The following is a 21,509-nucleotide window of genomic DNA, read 5'->3' as shown; positions in this document are numbered from 1 at the left end:
AAAAAAAAAAAAGGTTTTAGGCAACGTTGGCGGTTGTTGTATCTTGGACAAGAAGCCCGCGATTCCGTCGGAGTCTTTACCAAACGTGGACGTACCACTTGTGTGCAATACGTGCTCGGAGTACGAGCCCCAATGATGGCGGACTAGTAATCGGTACGGCAGCTATAAGATGGCACACACTTTTAATAAAAGCCTACGGCGTTGCGGCCACGATCGGCGAGCTTAAAAGTCGGTGACACTTTGCAAAACGGCTGAATGGAAGGTGCCGTGATAAAACAGAACCAGAGCATCCTCGTTATGATAAGATCGCCCAATTAATTGTGTCCATTATGCGAATCCACCCCGTGGCACTTGCGCTGCATTGCTCCTGTCAAGCCTTGCACTGGTGCCCAAACGTCAAGCTTAACCGCTTTGTGTTCGCGTCCGTGTCGAGCTTTGCCGCTTCGCACGGTATGCCAACGCAGGAAGCACGTGGGTTAGCTCAATGGACTATGAAATTCTGCTCTCATATAGGTCGACATTCTTCCATTTTGATTCTAAGGCAGCGTTAATTTTTGAGGAAATGTAACAAAAAACATGTTAACATACCGTAATATTCAGAGAGATGACCCACCCTCCATTTTTTGTTTGATTTGCTATCATTTTTTTTAACCGCCAAAAGACGGCCCACTTTTAGTAATCTTGGTGTTCGGATCGACGATGACATCGGCGTAATTTGCCAGGGACACATGACCTAGAAATAGCATTTTTTTTAAACTTTTCTCGATTTCACGCTATCAGTACTAGAAGTTAGTCCACTCCTCGTTTTCACTTGACCTGCTCTTGATTTTAGGTGGGCCACCTCTCAGGATACCATGGTATATTTATATATATTTGGCACTGTATTGATTTGAAAATAAGTCAAGCTTTTTATGAGCAGACCCGCGTGTCTACTTTTCCACAGGACCCACGGACACCAATCATAAAGACTTTTGAAACGACCCGACAAATGAAAAAACAGAGATGACGTTTGGAATACAAAAAAATGATCCACACCACAACTCATTTCTGCATTCGTAATTCGTTGGGCCTCCTCCGTGAATCGCGATGATCGACTGTTCCAGAGCGTTGCAGTGAAATACACGCACAGACATTGTTCATAAAGATGTCAACCTATTTTCAAATAAATACGGCAGTTCTCTACAGCTATAAAAGTCCGCCCGAAAAAAACTGCATTTTGTTACCCCGGTCCTCTGAAAATTGCATGATGCAGACACTTCTGCAGTGTGGTTGCTTTAAACCGGGATTTTTTTGTTGGAAGCATATAAAAATGGTGGATTGAGTTTGAGGCGTATGGTGGTTTTATCCAAATATTTTGTAATAGAGTATCAAATTGTTTTTCTAAGCATTTTGCTACTGTTCTACCACCCCCTAAAATTTGTTTTATTTTTTGCTAGGCAATTCATTATGCTGTGAGAAGACTACCCAGTCAATATTTTGCTACAGCGGCACAGATATTTTTAATAAAGTAAACAAAAAACGTAACTGCTCGAAACCGAAAGTGGATTGGGGAAGAAGGAGAAATAGAGGAGGAGAAAGTTGACGGAAGTCACATGACTGCGGAACTTTTTTGCTTCCATCAACGCATTTGTGGCTTTTAGAAGGCACAAAAATAGGTATTATTTTTCTTTTCTATTTTTTAGTGTTGTGCGAATACTCAAATTTGCGAACAGTAATTTCGAATGTTATCCTATTCGATATTCGCTTTGAGAGCTGTTGTAATATTCATGATTTTTGAAGTGTTGGCAAATTCACGGTCACAAGTTTGTTTACTGTCTAAAAATCAGTAAGGAACAATTTCTAAAATCAAGAATATACTAGCACATTTGCCAAAACGGTATAAATATTATGGTGGGAACTTTCAAATATATTCATCATAAGTTTGATCAATTTTTTTTTATAACGGGCAAAAGGAAACGAGCAACGAGCTCCAGAGACGCCGGCGCCATCTTTGCCAATCTTGGTGCCCTGGTTGCCAGCACTTTTTTGTCATCACCGCCGTGTCCAGATATAAAGTTCGAAAAACAAGTTTAGGATAAAAATAAATACCTTCAGAAATTTCTTATAACCTGCATAATTGCTCAGAAACTTATTTGCAAAAAACTCACAAGCACCGTTTCAAAACATTTAGACTATAATATTTCGAAAGAATATTACATTATTACAGCAACAAGGTGAGTGAATGACATCGACATTGTCAAAATTTCGGAAGCTAGGTTGATTGGCAAGATGGACTCTAACGATAATATGAAAAATACACTCTGGAAGTATTTCTCTAAACTTCCCTCTAAAAACAGCCAAGATTTTTGAACGGCAAGTATTTAATTAGAACATATTAAGCCAAAATCAGCATTTACTTCGAATTCGATTCAAACTCAAATTCCACTGTTTGCACAACCCCAATTTTTAATATTGAGTGTGTGCCTTCGATGACCCATGACCGACTATCTTTGGTGGTTGTGTCTAGACCATAGGAAACTGCACGTGACCACAGAGAAAAGAGCGAGCACTACTCAAACCGCTCGCCAGCTCTCGATCGGCAATTTTCGGGCGAAAAGAAAACGAATTTCGAGTCGCAAATTGAGTTCTGGGTAGTTGGGCACTCATATGCCATGTACAAATAAAAACCTTGGCGAGCATATATACCATGTCAGTGTCCCTTTAAACGAAAACCCAGCTAACCTCGTGAACTCCCAAGCTTCCCTTTGCTTTTTTACGAGCCAAGTTAATTTTAATCTTACTATATTACTAGACTGGCCTCAGAAAGTATGATGCCTACATCGGGATGGCAAGTGAGTTTCGGATTGGACATAAAGTTGAACCTACAGAAATGCCCAGCTATAACTCAGTAAGAAAATTGATAAAACTTGCTATATGCATCATTCAAATTTGGGGGATTTTACGTGCCAAACGAACGACGGGCATCTGGCACGCCCCAGCGGAGGACTGAGGATTAATTTGGACCACCTGGGGATCTTTTGACGTGCAACCAAAAGCTCGGTTACACGGCGCCTCCTCCGCAATGAGCGTCCGTCAGATTGCGGGCACCTCAGCCGGGATTCGAGCCCGCCACATGGGGATCCGTAGGCCAGCGCTCTCGCCTCGGAGCCACCGAGGTGGCTGCTATATGCATAATCTTTTTAGAAAAAAACAATTTTGAATTTTGAACGCAGGTTGTCGGGGCATCTCTGCCTAACATGTACTCTTGCATAGCAGCCGCAGCTTAATTCTGAAAATTTTACTGCAATGTAGAAATCAACACTTACAAAATTTCCATGTCTTTAAATACACCAGGCATGCACATCCACCATCCCGCTTTGAAAATGGGCTTTTTCGCTTCGCATGTGACTCCGACATTTGTACTTTTCTAAATATTGATTGCAGCAAGATAGCCCCGCACAGTGCACTTCTTACTGAGCACTCGTGCACTGCAGAGAAGCAACACCCGCAAAGCATGCTTCTGCAGGTGTTGCTTCTACACAGTGCACCGGTTCTCGGTAAGAGGTGCACTTAACGGGGCTAATTAACACTTGGAAAAATATTAATATCACACTTCATCTCGAAGCGGATATCTAATAGTGTATTATACTTGAAACTACTATCCAAAAATATAAATATTACTGCATCAAAAACTAATAGTCAAAGCTCTAAAACTCTACAAGAACAAGTATTTAGTTTCCAGTCACTGAAGCTTCAAACATTTAAGAACTGCCACAACACTACAGAAAGCAGTAAGCTTGAGCCACGGGCAAGTCTTTGGAATGACCTGCCACCCTTTCCACTCGCCAACGAGAGCCACCTTCCACAAACGTTTGCCTCTGTCAAAACGTAGCACGCAGAAAGTCGTTCGAGAGAGTACCATACCCTGTCTACAGAGAAACATGCACCCGACAAGCAGAAACAACGCTTGCCCGGAGATTATCCCAAACCCACCACCACTCACCAGCTGTGGCACTGGGAGGTACACTGGTACCTGCATGCACAAAAGAAAAAGCAGCTATGTAAATGGAGGGCTCATCTGAATGCAAAGTTTGACTTTGCGGGCTTCCGACATAGCCAAAGAGGTGCTAAGCGTCTCGGATAATGATGCAGAGCCAACTCCCATAAGCAAGGACAAGCACCTTCAAGTTGAGTTACCTGGTTCGAAAACTATGAATCATGATAAAACTCCATCATGTCAGTGATCGTCTACAGTCGCCAACCGATTTTCCGGGCGCCGGCAATACTGATCTGTTCAATATTTCGTATCTAAAAGAGGAACCGTGACCACCCGATAGAAATAGTGCATACAGTGCACACCACTTATAACGATTATGAGAAAACTTGAATGCAATCGTTATAACTGATTATCGTTGTATCTAAACTAGAAAATGATCAAACTAGTCTATAAACTCTATAAACTGATCGTTATAAGCGGTATATCGTTATGAGGTATTGTTATAAGTGCAGTTCACTGTATTTATGTCTGATGATTCAAACAGCCTGAAGTCCGAAAGCTTGAAAGACAACAGCAGCAAAATCGTCGCGAGTTATCAGCGGGAAATGCCGCTAAGAAGCTGCCATTTTAGATTCCATGTTGGCTGCACATGGATTGGCTTGGTTTGACGTCATGGCCCCCCGTCTCTTTTTCCCCCACTGCAAAGTGTCGCTAAGCGTGGAAAGTACTCGACCACAATGCTAGAAAAGAAGGCAACGATTTTCAAGCTACTAGAAAGTGGCCGAACGCAAGCAGAGACGTAACCTGAAGCAAAGTGCGGGCGTAACATAAAGCAAGGCACTATTGACAGCTTCCGCAAGTCTGCTTAGACATAATAAAGGAAAGTTTAATTTGCTGATTTTTCAGACTGCTCTAATTATTTGGACGTTTTTTCGGTCCCTGAAGAATAAAAGTCAGTCGGTGACTGTAGTTAATGACACGACCCAGTGCCTCTACATGTGGTTGGTGAAAGCTTAAAAATTCAGTACATGCCTCCAGCGCTAGCTTTCTGCCTTCGATAGCACTTCGGTGCATGTAGAGCCAAGGCCGGGTTGAAGGCACGGAGCTCACGCTGGGGGCGGAGCATCTACTGAATTCTCAACCCATCACCGACTATAAATAAACAATTTAGATGTTTTGGGAAAAAAGCAGCCAAGGCATGAAGTGAACGGCTGGCAAGGGTCCACTGGATGGGAATTGTTTTAGAGTCAGAAGCTGCAAGTAGTAGATGGCCAGCATTGTTGCAATTTCGAATCTTAGAAGGAGAATGTGAGCGCACCTGCAGCCGCTCTTTGATAAAAAAATTCACAGAAACTGGTGGCAAAAAACAAAGGCAGAGTTTTCTGGAACTGTCAACAAGGACTGCCATCCAAGCAGCGTTGTATCCGTAGCACTAACGTGACAGTTCTCTTTGTTTCTAGCTACCGCACATGATGTGCACAATGGAAAGGAAGGGGAAGAGAGTGTAAACATCCCCGCTCTCATAAAAAACGAAGAAAGGAAGTGCAGGGACATGGTATTTTTCCAAAATGAGTTTGGGCTTCTAAGACATCAACATCAGCTCACGAGCAAAGCTAGCTAGTCTATCCACACCTACAACCTCAAGCCGGAACGCAATGGAGAACAAATCATTTGGCCCCGCCAGTGCTGGGAGTAGATGTGCACTGATTAAAGATAAGGTAGAACCAACAAATGTGGTTCTTTTCGGATATGTTCATAAACAAAACTGGTTCCTAGCATTCCGCCTCGGATGCGGAGGCCGTGCCAGAAACTGTAACATAAGGGCAAATCACAGACCGGCTTTGCACCTCTGAACAAGCAGAATTGCAGCTACTGCGACTGTACTCCACCAACGCAGGTAAAAGGAGAAGACACAGTCTGCATGCTGCCACAGCTATCTGAATACATGTGGTGTTCATAAATCGGTCTCGATGTCACACCACGAGCATTCAAGATAGAGTCATGTTGTATTTCAGGATAGTGGTTTTGCTTTAATTTCACCCAGCCTAAAATGTCAATTCATGCTGGAAGGATGATGGGGGTCTTCAACTTTCTTTATTTGTCCATCCCACTAAAACCAGCCCAAAGCTGTATCTGGGCCTAGATTCAGAAGGTCTCCTTTCAAGTAGAATAAATAGGCAAATATTGTATTCTAATTAGGGTCATACTGATCAAGACAAGTTTTGATTCGACTATACATATGGTATAGTTCTCCAGAATCTACCGCATACTACACCCTAAAGCTTAAATGTTAGAATGCTTTTGAGCTAGTTCATTCTAAATAAATCACTAATGTTAAAACCAAGTGATGTTACTCGCCCCAAGCTACAGTTAATTACATTTCTTATCTATCGAGTTTAGACAAAGAAAATAACAGTAGGCTCATTCGATTCACCTGCGCCAGCTGCACACCGCCCCCCCTTCCCTTCCCCCCCCCCCCCCTCCACAACGCCGTTACGAACCCAATTCGTCCAAGTCTTCCGGAACACGCCACATTTTGTTTAAAGCGTTCAAACGGACGGCAGAACTGCCCCCAACGCATCACATTGCAACTAGAACGTTGGGAGCCACGTAAAAACAGTCCACAAAGTCTGCCACTCACAGTACTGGCTCCCTGTAGTCTCCGCCTCTTCGGCCAAAAATGCAGCTTCTCTGATGCCAATGCTAGACTTGGCCGATTTGCGCTTCTGCAGTCTCTCCCGGGACTTCCGGAAGTGCCCCGAGGAATGCCCGGGCGTCCCTTGAACGGTCAACACCGACATAAGGTCCCTATCGGGCGCTTCCACCGGCGTCGCCTTTGGTCCTTCCAAAGACCCCAAGCCGGCCGGCTTTGGCAGGAAGAATGTGGACCGGCAGCTTTTGGGCTGCAACAGCAAAAGCATGCCGCCCAACTTAAATGTGAAGATCAGTGCCAAAAACTCGGCAAAAGTGTGGGTGGGCCCTTGGCTAAAACAATGGCGGCCGGAACGCGCATCCAAAGGGTGTAAGAAATGTCGCATAAAATGCATCCCGTGTTAAAACCTGCTGGGAAAGACTTACCGCCTTGCCCGCAGCGGAACCCTCGAGAGACCTGGTCGGAGGCCCATCTTCTGGAGCCTCATCCACCCACTCCACCTCCCCAGCACCTTCCAGTCTTGCCCCTTGACTGCTGGAGCGCACCGGAGATGGTGTCGCAGGCTGAAGCAGCTCCGGGTCCTCCACTGGGACGGACCGTGCAAACGCTTAGATATTCACTCGAGACATGCATCATTTCTCGAGCTTCCACCATTTATGCCTCTCGCAAGAGTAACACGAGTTTCAAGTTGGATACCATGGCCCTCATTCACGATTTGTTTAACTTTAAGTACACTTAAAAAATGTCGCGTTTCATGGCCACCAAACAGACAAATATAAAATTGAAGATAGCAACACCACACACTATTAGGCCATTTTATCTATATTAGAGAAACGTTTGTAATATATCTACTATTCTTGTCCATCATCTACTTTAGAAAAATATTTGTAATATATTAACTATTCTTTCCCATCTCAATTAGGTCATTTTTATGGGCTGCTAGTGCGACTTAAAGATGTTTCTTTAATGTTAAGTGGAGGTTGCTTGAGGGCCCACTGTATACATCTTAAAGCCAATTTTAGAATGTTTATAAACCAATTTTATTCGCTGTAAATAAATCACAAATGTGAGGAAGAAAGGGAAGGACAGCTGCTTTGAATTATAGAGAATTACTTAGCATCCATGGAGTCGGGAAAAAGAAACGGCAAAGTACAGCTCGGTTGTTGTAAAAAATAACAATACAGTGTAGACTGCATAGAACTGATGTCACGGGAGTCTCGAAAATCCGCACTAAGTGGTAACGCGCTATACCCAAAACATCAATTTTTGAAGTCAAAGTACACGCCATGAGACCTTCGTAAAACAATTTCTTTCATGCCAGATGAAAAATAAAGCTCAGTCTGAGGAAAACTCATTTCACTAGACTACCGTAATATCCCAAGTCGTCGCCCACCCCCCCTACCACCAGAGATTCCTAAAAAAAGTGGGGTGGGCCATGTCTCTGTGGGTAAGCACAAAATGTTTAAATAAAAGCTAAAAAAACAATTTTGTACATAACAAGCGCAGCTGCGCAAGAGATACATCATTGTCATCTTGATCTACATAGTTTTGAAACTTGTAGTTTGTAGAAACAAAGTGGTTTTCCACAAGGTTTCACACGTCCTCCACGCCGATCGCCTCGTCAATCACATCAATGCGCCGATCGGCGTCCTCCGAATTCTCTGCATCGCACACAAACCCCGAGTTGCGAAAACACTTCCGGATGGTTGTGGCTTTTGCTTGAAACCGCGACGCAGTGATCACGTTGATGGCGCCCCTCAAGTCCACCTTGATGGGTTCCTCTCGTCGCAATTTCAGAACGACTCTTTCGTATATGCGCTTTTTGTAGGGTGCCTCAACTGTAGCGGTGACGCCCTGATCGAGAGGCTGGCTTTTAGCAGAGGCGTTTGCCGGCAAGAACTTCAAACGGACTGCGCTTATTTTTAAATTTTAAGGTTTTCAGTTTTATAAACCTATTAAACACCCTTACACCAAATTTGATAACCATACGCCAAATTGTACCATTGATATAAAATATTTTCAACATATTATGAGGCAGTAACAAAGTAAAGGAGTTCAATGTTCGAATGCATTTTTCTCAGTTCCATTTTTTGCTGCAAAATTCATACGAAGGAATCTTTTGTTCGAAGGTAAAAGTATTTGGATACCACAATCAAGATGTTTCTGAACTGAAATTTACTGAGGAATCGGGCTATCTACTTTATTTTGTTTAAAGTTGAAGTCCTCAGTGATAAAAAAACAAAGTTTTCAAAAATTGACATAGGACAGATATGCATCTCATATTTTGAGGTAATAACTCTTCCTGAAATATTTGCATTGAAGTTATTAAAACTAGATAGCACGAGGTCCCATATCTCCCACTTTATATTCAAACAGTCAAAGTGATGCTTATTAGCTTCATTTGCATATCATAGATTTCTTAATGAAATGTGACACATCATCTTATGCAGGTTTGTAAATTTGTCCTAGGGAGCTGAAAGTTTGCACAGTACACCTACATCTGAAGCTAAATCTCCCCTGAAAATTTCATTTTGATCACTTTAGTTCAAAAGTTTGACTCAGAATTAGTTGGGGGGCTAGTTGGTTGAACATCTAGACGGTGGTTTAAAAGCGCTCTGTCCTGTCCCCTTCTTCTCTTCTTAGTCCTTTGCACTTTTAAACCACCATTCAAAAGTTTGACCTCTAGCCAGTAAAGGGACAATGAAGACGATTTTATTTAATTTTTTTAAATGGTGTTTTTATGCTTCTTGGGAACATAGCATGCTGCCCAATTTTTTTAAGACATTTGCGACGCGTATTTTTGTGCCTACGAAAGAAGTAAAGAAACCGAAACTGAACAATCTCCATTCTCGTTTCTGGGCCTCCGAAAACTGAGGTGACGTAGGGAGTGACGTCAAGTGTGAATAGTCGGTATCGGTAGTATTTAGGAGATTGAAACACTGGTTACCGCGGTGGGTTATAGCAGCGCGGTGACACGGTTGTTTTGTTGAATCTGTCAACATGGACGGCAATGCCGCTCTCGCGAGCAAGTTGGAGCTTCCATTCAGTGACCCAACACAAACGAAACGGGAGTATGTGTGTGGTGGCCTCCGCCATCCACCCGACGGAGACCGCCCAGCCGGTAACGAACTGCCCGCATGCCGAAATGCCCATAGTTGCTCGTTGGCCATTTCGCGTCCAGCGTAGCAAAGAAAAAAACAACTGTGCTGCTTTATTTACGGTTTAGTAATCATTTCCGGTCCGATTTGTACTTTTCACGGTTATTCAAGTGGAAATTAGAACAGTATTTTTAAAAATCGTGAACCAAAACGTGATCGAGGGCACGTCTTGTTTCGACCAATCGCTGACGAGTCTCTTGTGACGTCGCGTTTCTTGGCCCCACATCGGTCACGTGAGCTCCGCTCCTCCTGGCTTCTCCCGCAACTCTCGGGGCGTCGCCCCAGTTGATCCCGGTATGATTATTACTGAGATTGTCTCACTGATTTGCGCGGCACACAAGTGCCGGTTTCGGCTGAAATTTAGGCAACGTAGCCCGAGACGTGCCTGGAACCCAGTTCAATCGCCAAAAAGATGGCTGAAATTGCCTTCATTGTTCCTTTAATTGCAGCTGCATATTGTGAGCGCTGCTGTTGCCCAGGATAAGAACGTCGCGCCGTTTTTCCGTGACCATGGCCTCATCCAAACTTCAGCCAACTAGCAAAGAACTCTTGGGTCATCCAAGCCTTTCCATTTGCCGTGTACACCACACACAGACATTCTCACTTCTTGAAGCAACAGGGTCGTTTCGATTTCCCAATGATAAACAAGCACCGCTTGTTGGAGCCATCCATGTTTGCACAAAACAAAACCGTGACACATTCCTTTCAGACTTTGCGGCCGGAACAGGGTTCACCTCTCATTGCAAAAGTGCAATCGGGAAGCATGTTGTAGCACAGACCAGCTTAATCGGCATCATAGAGGTTTTTGTCAGTGTACGCAGAAAGCATTGTCTCGAGATGATTGTGAAACCATGCCCAAATGCTGGAATCGTCGACATCCCCACTTATGCCCAAGATAACTTTGCAGCTAATCCCGTGGCAACAACTGCTGGATCCATCCGTTGAAGGGGTTGAAGCCTTCAGGTTCGAAGAAATATTCAAAGGACCTGCCTGTAACATTGGGCCACTCACTGGGACGTTCTTGGCTCGCACTTTGCGAAACCACCTAAAAAAGGCTTCATCGACATCTTCATACTCTGGCGCACAAATCCTCTTTCTTGAGAGCGACACAACTCTTGCTGTAGCTGCTTCCATACCTGCTCCCGGTTCTTCCAGACAGTAGAAACCGTTGTGTCAGCGACATTGTACTTGGCCGCCATGGTAGCTTTTTTTCATGCCACTTCCGACATCTTTGACGATGCTGTTCAGTTTCGAGAGAGGGCTCGTCGTTTCTTTACCATCTTGGGCTTGAGAGGCAGGGACAGGTACGCAACGGACAGACATTTTTGAACTACATGCTTGACATGGTCTAAACATCAGACGTGAGAGCAAGCAAGCAAGCTGCAAGAAACGAAACTAGAAACTATCCAGCTGTCCAGCCTTAATTTTGCGCACGGTGTGAGAAAGTAGGTTGGTTTTCAGTGACTCGAGCGAGGAAGCTATATCGAAAGGGCAAAAGGCCTCGACGGCTCGTTGGGGATTTCGGAGTTAAGGTTGGGAATCGGGATTCGGCTTGGGTGGCTCATTGGGGCTTTTGGAGTTGAGCGCGTGCGTGCATGAGTGTGTGTGTTGCACCACGCTGCATTGCGCCTCTCTGCGTTGCGATTAGTTTCTCGCCTCCTTGCTTCTCGCTTCTTCCGTGGAACGTCCTTGCCGTCTACAATTGCGAGCGAGCGCTGGCTGGACTGAGTTTGCACGTGTGGACTGCGATTTTCGTAAACAGTAGAAACGCCTATTGTCGCACAAGTATAGCCAAGAGAGAAGCATGCCAACTTAAATAAATACATTTGAGTTTATCGCAATACAGCGGTGCTGTTTGCTCCACTATTCAGATGAAGCGACTCCAGGACTCCAGAAAAGCACACAGCAACAGCAGCTATACAGTTGAACCTCGATTTAACGTTGGACCAAGGTTTTTGTTTTTTAGCATTGTAATTGGTCTTTCAGGCTCCCAAATCCCTCCAATTGCCTCGCATCTTGCCAGTGAGCATTTACAAATAAGATTCCACGACAGGATGTGGCAAAAATAAAAGAATGCTGTTCATCGACCCTCATTTTGCATGGTTCGTGGGAGCAGTCCCTAGCACCGCAGGAGAGCGAGCGGTCGGGAAAGCAACCACTAGCGTTTACGGTCGCCATAATGCTGTCTTTCAACTTCAAAAATTGTCGAAAGCAAACTTTGCGAAATTTCATGCCGTATTTAGACGACTTACAATTGAACCAAAGCATTCCATTGCCAACAAAAACAAAACAATTGCAATATCAAGAACATAACGGCCTGTTCCGAGTTCAGCCGCTGTACATGTAGCATTGCACTGTTCTGTGCGCTCATTTTACAAGTTTTTTTTGTTTTATATGAGCGAACGAGCATTATCGATAGAGATTCGCAAATTAGTTTGAATGTACGGCGGTGAACAGTGCCTGGTGCGCCCAACTCTCGGGGGTGGCGGCACTTCTTGTAAGAGCCACTCCAGAGGTCGCTGGAACCGCAGTCGCAAGTCGTTTGATCGAGCGCTGAGATCATGCCGGAGCGCCAACTATGTTTTTTTTTTGCATTGACATGCATCATCCAGGCAGTTTAGGTTTTTGGTGTTGGTTTATGACCATTCTTCATCCAGAAGCAACCAACAACTGCGCTGCTGGATGCAAGTTCGACAGATAGGAGCAGGTTGTGCTGCAGTGGAGCCCGCAATTGCTCGGGATCTTAACTGAGACAGCAAAACAAAGAGGCTCCCCTCGGCCAATGTCTGGATAGGTGGGGATGCCTTCTGGAGTTGGAGGTCAGGCTTGCAACTTACGCCGCAAAAGAGCGCAATCGGTACCCGTGATGTGCAGTGCGATCACCAAGCAGTCGCGGAAGATGTGGTCGATGCTGTCTTGGAAAGTGCAAGATTTTGTTGGACTACACCGACGACGTGCTTTGTGAAAAAGATAATGACCGCACATTTCTATGCTTAGTTTTCGACGATAAGGTTTGCTTTGTTAAATATATTTTTTTCTCGCGGAGGCCGTCGATATCTGTATGTGCAATTTCCAAAGACTTCACTAAACTGAAACTGCGGTGCAAAAGTACTTCGCTAAATTGAGATAAAATGCATAGTCTTCAATGGAAGCAAGATAGGGAGGTAAAAAAAATATTGTTAAATCACGAATTTCGTTAGATTGAGGTTCAACTGTACTTCACTTCAGCTTATTTCCAGATGCAGCCAATGCTAGAAACGCCAACATGTGGCCCTGAACAGTGCTTGCACTGCACAAGCACGCGTTCTTGGCAGGGACGCTGACAGTCCAGAGGTTGCGCTTGTAGCATCATCTGCATGTGGACGTAGACAAAGCAGAGTGACAGCGAATAGCTTCGAAGAGGTCTGGTAGCAGAAGCATCGCAATGAGGGACGGCGTAACAGCTGTTTTAAGCTGAAACCAAGTATAACCATGGAAGCCACCTTCGGATACAGAGCCTCGAATTCGGATCTATCGACGTTCCCTTCGGGACAGAAGTTCCGACGTCAATGTTAGCAACAGAAACTGAGAGATGGCCAATTTCGACGAGGCTCGTTTCGCACCTTGGCCCAATTTCGTTCTTATTTAGGTATACCTCTTTATCAGTGCGGATCATGAAGTCATTAAGCGCACAATGGCGCTATTGGCACAGCAGTTCCATCCCTGAAACCGGCACTTCGGCGATTTTAAGGGGGGACATGGCCTCGGAATTCAAAATTTTTCGAAAAAAACGTTTTTTTCAAAAATGATATGTTTATGCTTATTAACTTCCAAAAAATGGTTTCAGAAACTTCCATTTATAAACATGCAGGATTTATCTCAGAATAAATTATTTTCGACATGTCGGCAGCCCTCCAAGTCAGCAGGAATCAAGTTTTTTGTGTTTTTTATTTAGCACTGCTTCATACTCGTTTAACCTAGCCAGAACATCTCACCCTCATTGGAAGTGCCATTTACTCTAGATTTAGCCCGTAGAAGCTTTCGAAGTTTACAAGTATCAATGGCCAGGAGGACTCAATACATCCAAAAAGAAAAAATTCTGAAAATTTGGTATGAGCAATTTTATTGGTTTACACCTGAAACAGGGTTTACAGTTGAACCCTCCCGGTGACGTGATATTTTGTCGTCTTCATTAACGCCCCTTTACAGTATCTTCCACTTCAGATCCTATTCCTGCTTTGCTGCTCTTTCTCAGTGTGATTTGCCTCATAGTTCCTGTCAGCTTATCTGTCAGGGAATGCCTGCTACAAGAGTTAGCATGCATACAAACAACACAAACTGGTAGCTATTGCCAGGGGAACAACAGATGCTCAAAGACGAAGGTGCTAACAATGCTCCAGGTGAATTTTGCCCACCTCGGACTCATAAAATATAAAGAAACCTAAAGTTGAAACTTCAAATGCATTTTTCTCAGTTTCACTTTTCGGCAGGAAATGTGGTATGAGGAAATGTATCATTGGACATTTTGAAAGTGTAAAGATTTCATTCAGTGTTGTCCTTGACTCAAATTTCCTGAGGAACAAGTTAAGGTACTCATAATCTGAAAATGCTAAATTCTTCATGACAAAAACTGAATATTTTAAAACTCACAAATTTGTTAAAATCGATCGCTCTTTTTGGGTGTTATTGTTTTTCTCTAGAATAACATTTTCTACAGTTAATTTCTACCTTAACTTGCACTATGGGTATTCTACTTCACATTAAACTAAACATTTTGTGGATTTCAAATATTATTTTTCTTAAATACATTTCCTAATAAAGTAACTTTTTTCTGGAGCTTGCTAAGCATAGTATGTGGTAGAATTGGCCTATAAGGCTGAAACTTTAGATGTCATCCATCCTAATGGGGTTCAATTCACCCTGAAAGTTTGAATCACTTTGAGACAATGGTTCAAAAGTTGACCCTCCCAGGCCATGTCCCCCCTTAATATTGTCACCCATATTTGAAACCAAAAATGACTATAAAAGGGACGGCACGCAACATGTCTCAGTGACATTGTCTTCTTCGTAAAAGCATCCAAAAGAGGATTTGAAAAGCAAGAGCAGCCTTTGGCAATTTTTTGTTACTTCAACGGCTGTGCTCCTTGCGACTCATTACCGTAAAATATCGCAGAAGCACCCACTTCATTCAAATGCCCACTATTAACATTTCCCAAACTTGGGAATGTTGCAAAAAGATACTTTAAGCTCCCGATTTGACAGGACGAGTGCCCATGTCTAGGTTAACCCAGCTTTCAGTGAAAGTGGGGTGGGCACTTTTCCAGCAGTTTACGGTAGCAGAATTCGCTGAGGCCTTCCCAAAAACATCTTGCTGAAGACCTTGAAATAGACATTGGAGCTACCCCACAATTTTTATCACAGAACTAAAGCTTTAAAAGCCACGCAAAATCAGGCTGCGAGGTTGTATACTACACACAACATTGGCTCCCCCCTCCCCGTCTCGACGGCCACAGGAGAAACTTGTCCCTCACGGTCTCTTTTCCCGCGTTGCTGCTCTTCCTGCTGCGCCTTCCGGGAGATCCCGGCACCCGAGGATCGCCGAGATGCCCCACGACCGGTCGCCGCCGGGGGAGAGTCCGCCGGGGGCGTTTCCACAGGCGGGACAGTGGGACGTCCAGAAGAGGAACGCCGCGAGCCCGCCGGGACTTGGTTCGGCACGACGAAGGTCAGCCGGTTCTTGCTGGGCAGAGACTGCGGGGAAAATAGACACGCTGCTGAACCAGAAAGTGAACCTCGGCACTAAAAGCTTGTGCAATGCTAGATGGGTGCTTGGCTAAAGTGTGTTTGCACTTTCCAGTCAGTGTAGACGACATCGAATGCACCAAAGTGCCTTTGAAAGGTGGAGCAGAATGTATGTTGTTGAAACATTAACATAAACCATTATCATCATCAAAAGAAGTGGCTCAAGGTGCAAGAGGCATGTCTAGGAGCACTAAAAAATGGAGCGTTAAAAATTGCCAACAAAAGCGGACGTCTGCTTATTACGCCTTCTCTCAATTTAACGTGGCACTACCGTATTTACTCGCATAATAAACACTCTCATAATAAACGCACCCCCGACAACTGGCATCAATATTTTTACTTTCTCGCTTAATGAACACACTTTAAATTTTTGGCTCCCCAAGTCTTGAAGCTAATTTTCTTTTAGCCGCCAAGTGGCCAGGCCTAGTCCAGTCAAGCCAAGCCGCTCTAGTAATGGCTGCAATTGCGTGGCTGCGTAACTGATCAACTGTAAAACCGAGCGGTGCGCATGCCTAGCAAAGCTTGGTCGAGGAATTGCCTAGCCCTGGACGTGCTTCGTCCATCGGATTCATCATCATGTTGACATCAATCATCGGACATTGATGTCAACAAACACACCGTCGTCTGTGATCCACTTTCAGGCAATGATACTGTGAAAGTGGTTAGGCCTAAGAACGGTCTCGTCGCTCTCCGTGAGCTTCGTAGGGCGCTTTCTCTTCGGCAAAAGGCACATCAAAAGCGCCCTAAAAAACGCTTGCAATTTATAGCGCATGGTTACTGTTGCGTGCCCACGACCAGCCATGGGAGTGCCTCTGTCAGTGGAGACGTGCCACAGTACCCTGCCACGTCATACTTGCACCTAATATGACATTCGCACAAAGTGTGTAAATGCAGAAATTCTACCCAGCATAGTGAAACACCCCCCCAAAATCTATGTAAATTTTTCGGAACAAAAAGTGTGCTTATTATGCGAGTAAATACGGTATTTCCCCGTTTACCGTATTTTTAATAGTTTACACTGTACTCAATAGTTGCATGTCCCAATGGCTGGCCCTTTCCAAGTTTCTTCTACAGTTAACTTTAGAGCAGTGCCTCTCAAACTTGACAGAATTCTCGAGGGGCACGAGTACAATTTGAAACATCTATAGTTAACTCGCGTCACCTGTGTTCTCCAGCCTACGAAATGAACCTTTAAGCTTATAGACCAGTGTCCGGAAGTGCTCTTTTTGGCCTTGACCGCAAGGAGCAAAAGCTAACAATAATCTCGAACCCAGACGCTCACGGGGAGAGGGGGCTGCGTCGGCCTGCGCCGCCGCTTCCCGTTGAGGGCTTCTTCGCTGGTGTGCCGACTACTGTTTCGCCTTCATCGCTCCTGTTTACCGTGGTATGCGAGTATAGTGCCCGTAATGTGAGAGCCGTGTGTCCATATGCCATTTTGCTGCTGTTGATTTCCGTCTAGCCGAGCCAGAAAACATCTCGCGACGAGTTGACCGCGCCGCGAGTAACGAAGAAGCAAACATGGCGACGGTTTGTGCAATTGCTTTGGTGGCTCCGGTGTTGAGTGTCTTGAACGTCCTCGAGAGAAGATTCCCCTGCCCTTCAAAGTTCAAATTAGCTTTCTTTTGTAATGTGCCGCCAGACAAGGCGGCACATTACAAAAGAAAGCTAATCCGAGCTGTCTATGTAACTAGACCCATTCGCTAGTCATTCGATGAAACGTCGTGGTCTCGTTTTCATTCGCTAAAACGGCGTTCGATCAACTAAACGCCTCCCACTTATTTCGGCTCGGGAGAGCCGCGCTGCCGCAGAAAGGCAAGCAGATCACGAAAATCGGTCTCAAACGTGCCACGAATGTAATGTCGTATACAAGAAGCCAACAATCAAGTATTTGAAAGCTAAAAAGAAGCGGTAGCGAAATATTTACTACGCAATGAGCCCGGACTGAAACGCGGATGTCAAGGGTCAGCAGACACCGAAAAGATTTAAGACAAGAAAGGCTTTCTCTTGTTTTCTTGATCAAGAAGGGTTCTCGAATGTTTACAACATCTTATCTGTTGAAGAATGGGCCATGGAGGCTTCTGGTAAAGACATCTTTCACGATGTGTCGGTGCATTCGGACAGCCTGCCGCATCCAGCTGCCCAAAGAACGCCGCCAACGCAGCGCTTCCCCCTCCGGCCTGCCAATTCTTTCTGCGTGGTGGCGCAAGCGTAGATAAACATGGCAGCGCCCTGAAATTGGCGCGGACACTGGTCTATAGCTTTCGTGTAATGTAAGAATGTACAGTTGGCAGCAATATAAGCAGAGACGACCGAGTGCCAACCGAAGGGGTGAAATGCCGCATAGCGTGCCTCCAGAATGCTAGGCCATCGAACCTACTGTCAGAATGTGATGATAGGGAAGGTGGCAGTCTATTCAAACCTCCCATTTACCAGTATACTGTGCTCGGAGTTTCCAGCGTGGCATTTTTACTGCTCTCCACCATGGATACTGTTGTACCAGCTCAAACTGCTACACTTGGCAGTACTAGCACGACTCAGCACGTAGGCCGGTGATTCCCAAACTGCGTGCTGCAACTCCGAGATGGATGGAGACAGATTTACCAAGGGGTAGCAGAGCGGCTTGGGAACTAAAAGAAACGTGAACATGGCTGCTCTGCGACATTGGCAATGGAAAAAAAGTACAGGTTGCAGTTGGACAATCAGAAATTAGAGTTGCAGTGTGCAAACTCCACCCTTGTTTTGAGAAACTGCAATAACAAAAAAGCTAATTTTAGTGATTCAAAACAATTATTCCTGCTAGCACCCTTTTTTTTTTTTTTTTTAAAATTATACAATGGTATTATATTTAGCTGAATATTTCAGTTCAATGAACTTGATCGATGGACCCCGCATTATTTTTGCAATCAGGTCAGCGAAGTTTTGTGCTCTGCAGTGCTGGCGCAGCCGATGACCGCCGCCCCCACCCCTGCGGCGGTGGCGTATCATTGCTGCCATTTACAGCACCGCCGAAGCAAAGCAACAATGCGGTAGACGAAAAAAAAAAAAAAATGCTGTATCTGTTTTTTCTTTGTCATCAGTTCCGTTTGGCCATCTTAGTTTTGGGTAACAACGGCAGGACGGCAGCTTGTGAGCCCACTTTCGTACCGAGTACGATGAAATGGAAACGATTGTCTCAATCAGACAAGCACAAAATCCTTCAGCGTCCGACGGTCAAAGGCAAGTGGACGTTGCAAAGGACTATGGGATTCCACAGTTGACGTTGTCAACGACAGTGAAGCCAAAGTCGAAGAAGAAACTATGTTCAATCTCAACACGAAACAACTCTGCACGGGATATTTCAACCCAGTGGACGTTGCCATTGCGGTATGGCTTTGTCACAGCAACAAGCTGTGCCAGGGAAGTGCAAAAAAAGTCTGAGGACATCTAAGCACTTCTTACGAGCTGTGAATGCAAAAGCATGAATGTTGTCCCTCCGCTCCCTTATTTTGCTTGCGGCGTAGTGGCGTGGACAGCCATGTTTCGCCGGAGGATGGCTGAGTGCGCGCTTTCGTGAAGTGGTTGCACTGCGCTGAGCAAGCTCGGCCATGCGGTCTCTCTGGAGTCTGTCCAGACGGGCTCTGGCTCTGCCGCCACCGTTCCCTCCTCTTACCGGCGGCAGCGCCACTGCGTGGGCTGCGTCGCCGCGTGGGCTGCGCCACCATGAAAAGCGCTTCTCTGGTGGCTTTTTCCGGAATTACGCCGCACGAGAGCCAATGGGAGCCTCATTCCTCGATGATGCGCGCCAGCCAATGGGGACATAATCCATCAGAAATCGGCTTCACTTCCAGGTGCTGTTTGGCCAACGTTTGGCATTGTATCAAAGCTGATGACGTCGGTTCGCTCCATGGGACAGTTAGTGGTTTCGCATTAGACACAGTCTCTCTGGACAGCTTTGTTACTTCATGCGCTCCAAGAGCGCCGGTGCAAATGAAAGTTAGATTTCTTTTTCAAATGAGACAGGCAGCAGCGTAACTGTTATGAACTTTGTATGTATCGATGTACAGGACTCCATAAATTGCATTTCACACTTTAACTTGATGTATGCTGTGCCCTATGCTGTTCCATATTCTAGTGAACATACTATAAACGACCTAATTTTTTTGCGAAGATCTAATTTATTGAATATTGCGAAGCACCTACAATTCGTGAAAAATGGGTCCCACAAACAATTCTGGTAAAATGTAAACACATGGAAATCTATATTGAGATCCCACTGCGTCGTGAGAATTAGAACCCGCGAATTTTTCCGAAACTTCAGCTTTGACCTAAATCGCGAAATATTGAGCCCGTGAAAAATAAGTCGTTTACAGTATTCTGTTTAGTGAACTTTCAGTTAAGTGAACTATTTCCTAGGGTTCCTTGAAGTTCGCTTAAGTGAGAGTTTACTGTATTCCTGAGGGTAAAATGTTTCTACACATATCAAAGTTTAGGACGACGTCCTAGAGATTGTCGCCAAGTATGGTGTTTAGGACGGCGTTTAGGATGACGCCTAGAGGACGACGCCTAGACGACGACGCCTAGAGGACGATGCCTAAAGGACGGCGCTGAGAACGACCAAGAATGCCTCCTAAAGGACGCCGTCTAGGATGCCGCCTAAAGGACGTCATCCTTGAGTATATGATTGAGCAGCGCGTGCTTGATGACATTTTTATGGCCATCTTTCAGGCACAACAACGTCACTTTTTCACAAAATGAGACAATGAAGGCTTCCCCCTTTAAAAAAAAAGAATAGATAATGCATATTTTTGACGCAACATTTCCACCCGGGGAGAAGAATGGTGCAGCGAAAATGGATTGGCAACAGTGGCGCAGCGCTTCCGCCCCTGTATTTCACAAGCTCTGTAGTCTTCCGCACGGCTTTATTGCCAACAGTGTCGAAACCCGGAGGGGTCCCTCGGTCATCAATCGAAAGAGATTGGTGTTCCGAGATTTAAAAGTTTGGGAGCCCCTGATGTAGGCCGAACGAGCATGCATGCAGCCACAGCACATTCTGAAGCAAGCTGCATTCACCAATGGCCCCTTCCATTCAATTTAGAAGGTGTACCACTCGCAGGCCACCTGCAGAGGCCTGCTGGATGAAGGCCGACGGCACTTACGGCCCTGTGTGCGGTGGATCCTTTGAGGCGAGACCGCCTGGTCGGGGGCACGACATCCACGGCGTCGACGTCATCCGCCCATCCTGACTCCCCGGTCCCTCCTGGCAGTTTTTGCACCCTTGAGCTCCTGCGACACGCCAGGGACGGCGTCGCGGGTTGAACGGGCTCTGGAGCATCTTTAGGCAGGGGTGGAGACGCTGGAATTGTGAAAACGCACTTGAATACCGACTTCGAACATTTGACGTTTAATTTATAGTTGCTGTCCAACAATCCTAGAGTGCTTGCATATCGAGTAATAAAAGTATTGAGGTGGCCGTGCCACAACCCTTCGTTTAAATTTTTTTTTTCATTTTAAGCATGTTTTCAAATTTTTAAATTTTTTTAACGAGTTGCATCTTACACGCGTGACATTGACAGAGCAAATTGACAGAGAATTGACAGAGCAAACACAGGAGAGGTAGGATTCCCTCTTTGCCTTCTCTCCAGCATTCGCTCTGCTAAAGTGGAAAGAGTAAAGTGCTTTATGGGAGGAACTTGCCCTGCACTCTTAACCTGCCAGTGATTATAGTAGCCAATCACATGTCCCTCACCAGGCGGCCTGAGAAGGTTGGGCACAGAGGTCTCCGAAGGGGTGGCCTCCTCGTTTTCATTCGTCGCTGGGTGCCGACCTTTGAGGAGGCTGCCTTTCCCATTGGCCGGGCAACCATCAGCCCCCGCGGCAGGTGGGGAAGCTGGCCGTGTTGTCCGGGAGCGACGAACCTTCGGCAGTGCTGCGCAAGGGGTCGGCTTGAGATCAGTAAACTGCT

General features: G+C 45.3%; 1 protein-coding gene across 1 annotated transcript in view; it reads right to left on the bottom strand.

Annotated features, from left to right (window-relative positions):
• The window catches only part of LOC8050718 (nascent polypeptide-associated complex subunit alpha, muscle-specific form), an 89,114-nt gene that overhangs the window by 5,687 nt on the left and 61,918 nt on the right, over positions 1 to 21,509 (bottom strand). The window contains exons 9-14 of the mRNA XM_042290950.1: positions 21,294 to 21,473; positions 20,704 to 20,900; positions 15,298 to 15,517; positions 7,055 to 7,215; positions 6,618 to 6,879; positions 3,983 to 4,012 (exon numbers count right to left, since the gene is read on the bottom strand). Coding sequence (XP_042146884.1) covers positions 3,983 to 4,012; positions 6,618 to 6,879; positions 7,055 to 7,215; positions 15,298 to 15,517; positions 20,704 to 20,900; positions 21,294 to 21,473 — 1,050 coding nt within the window. The remainder of the gene's footprint in view (positions 1 to 3,982; positions 4,013 to 6,617; positions 6,880 to 7,054; positions 7,216 to 15,297; positions 15,518 to 20,703; positions 20,901 to 21,293; positions 21,474 to 21,509) is intronic.

This window comes from Ixodes scapularis, unplaced genomic scaffold, assembly GCF_016920785.2.
Source record: "Ixodes scapularis isolate PalLabHiFi unplaced genomic scaffold, ASM1692078v2 PGA_scaffold1__304_contigs__length_218370807, whole genome shotgun sequence".
NCBI classification, from domain to species: domain Eukaryota; kingdom Metazoa; phylum Arthropoda; class Arachnida; order Ixodida; family Ixodidae; genus Ixodes; species Ixodes scapularis.
This window is presented reverse-complemented; position numbering and strand designations above follow the sequence as displayed.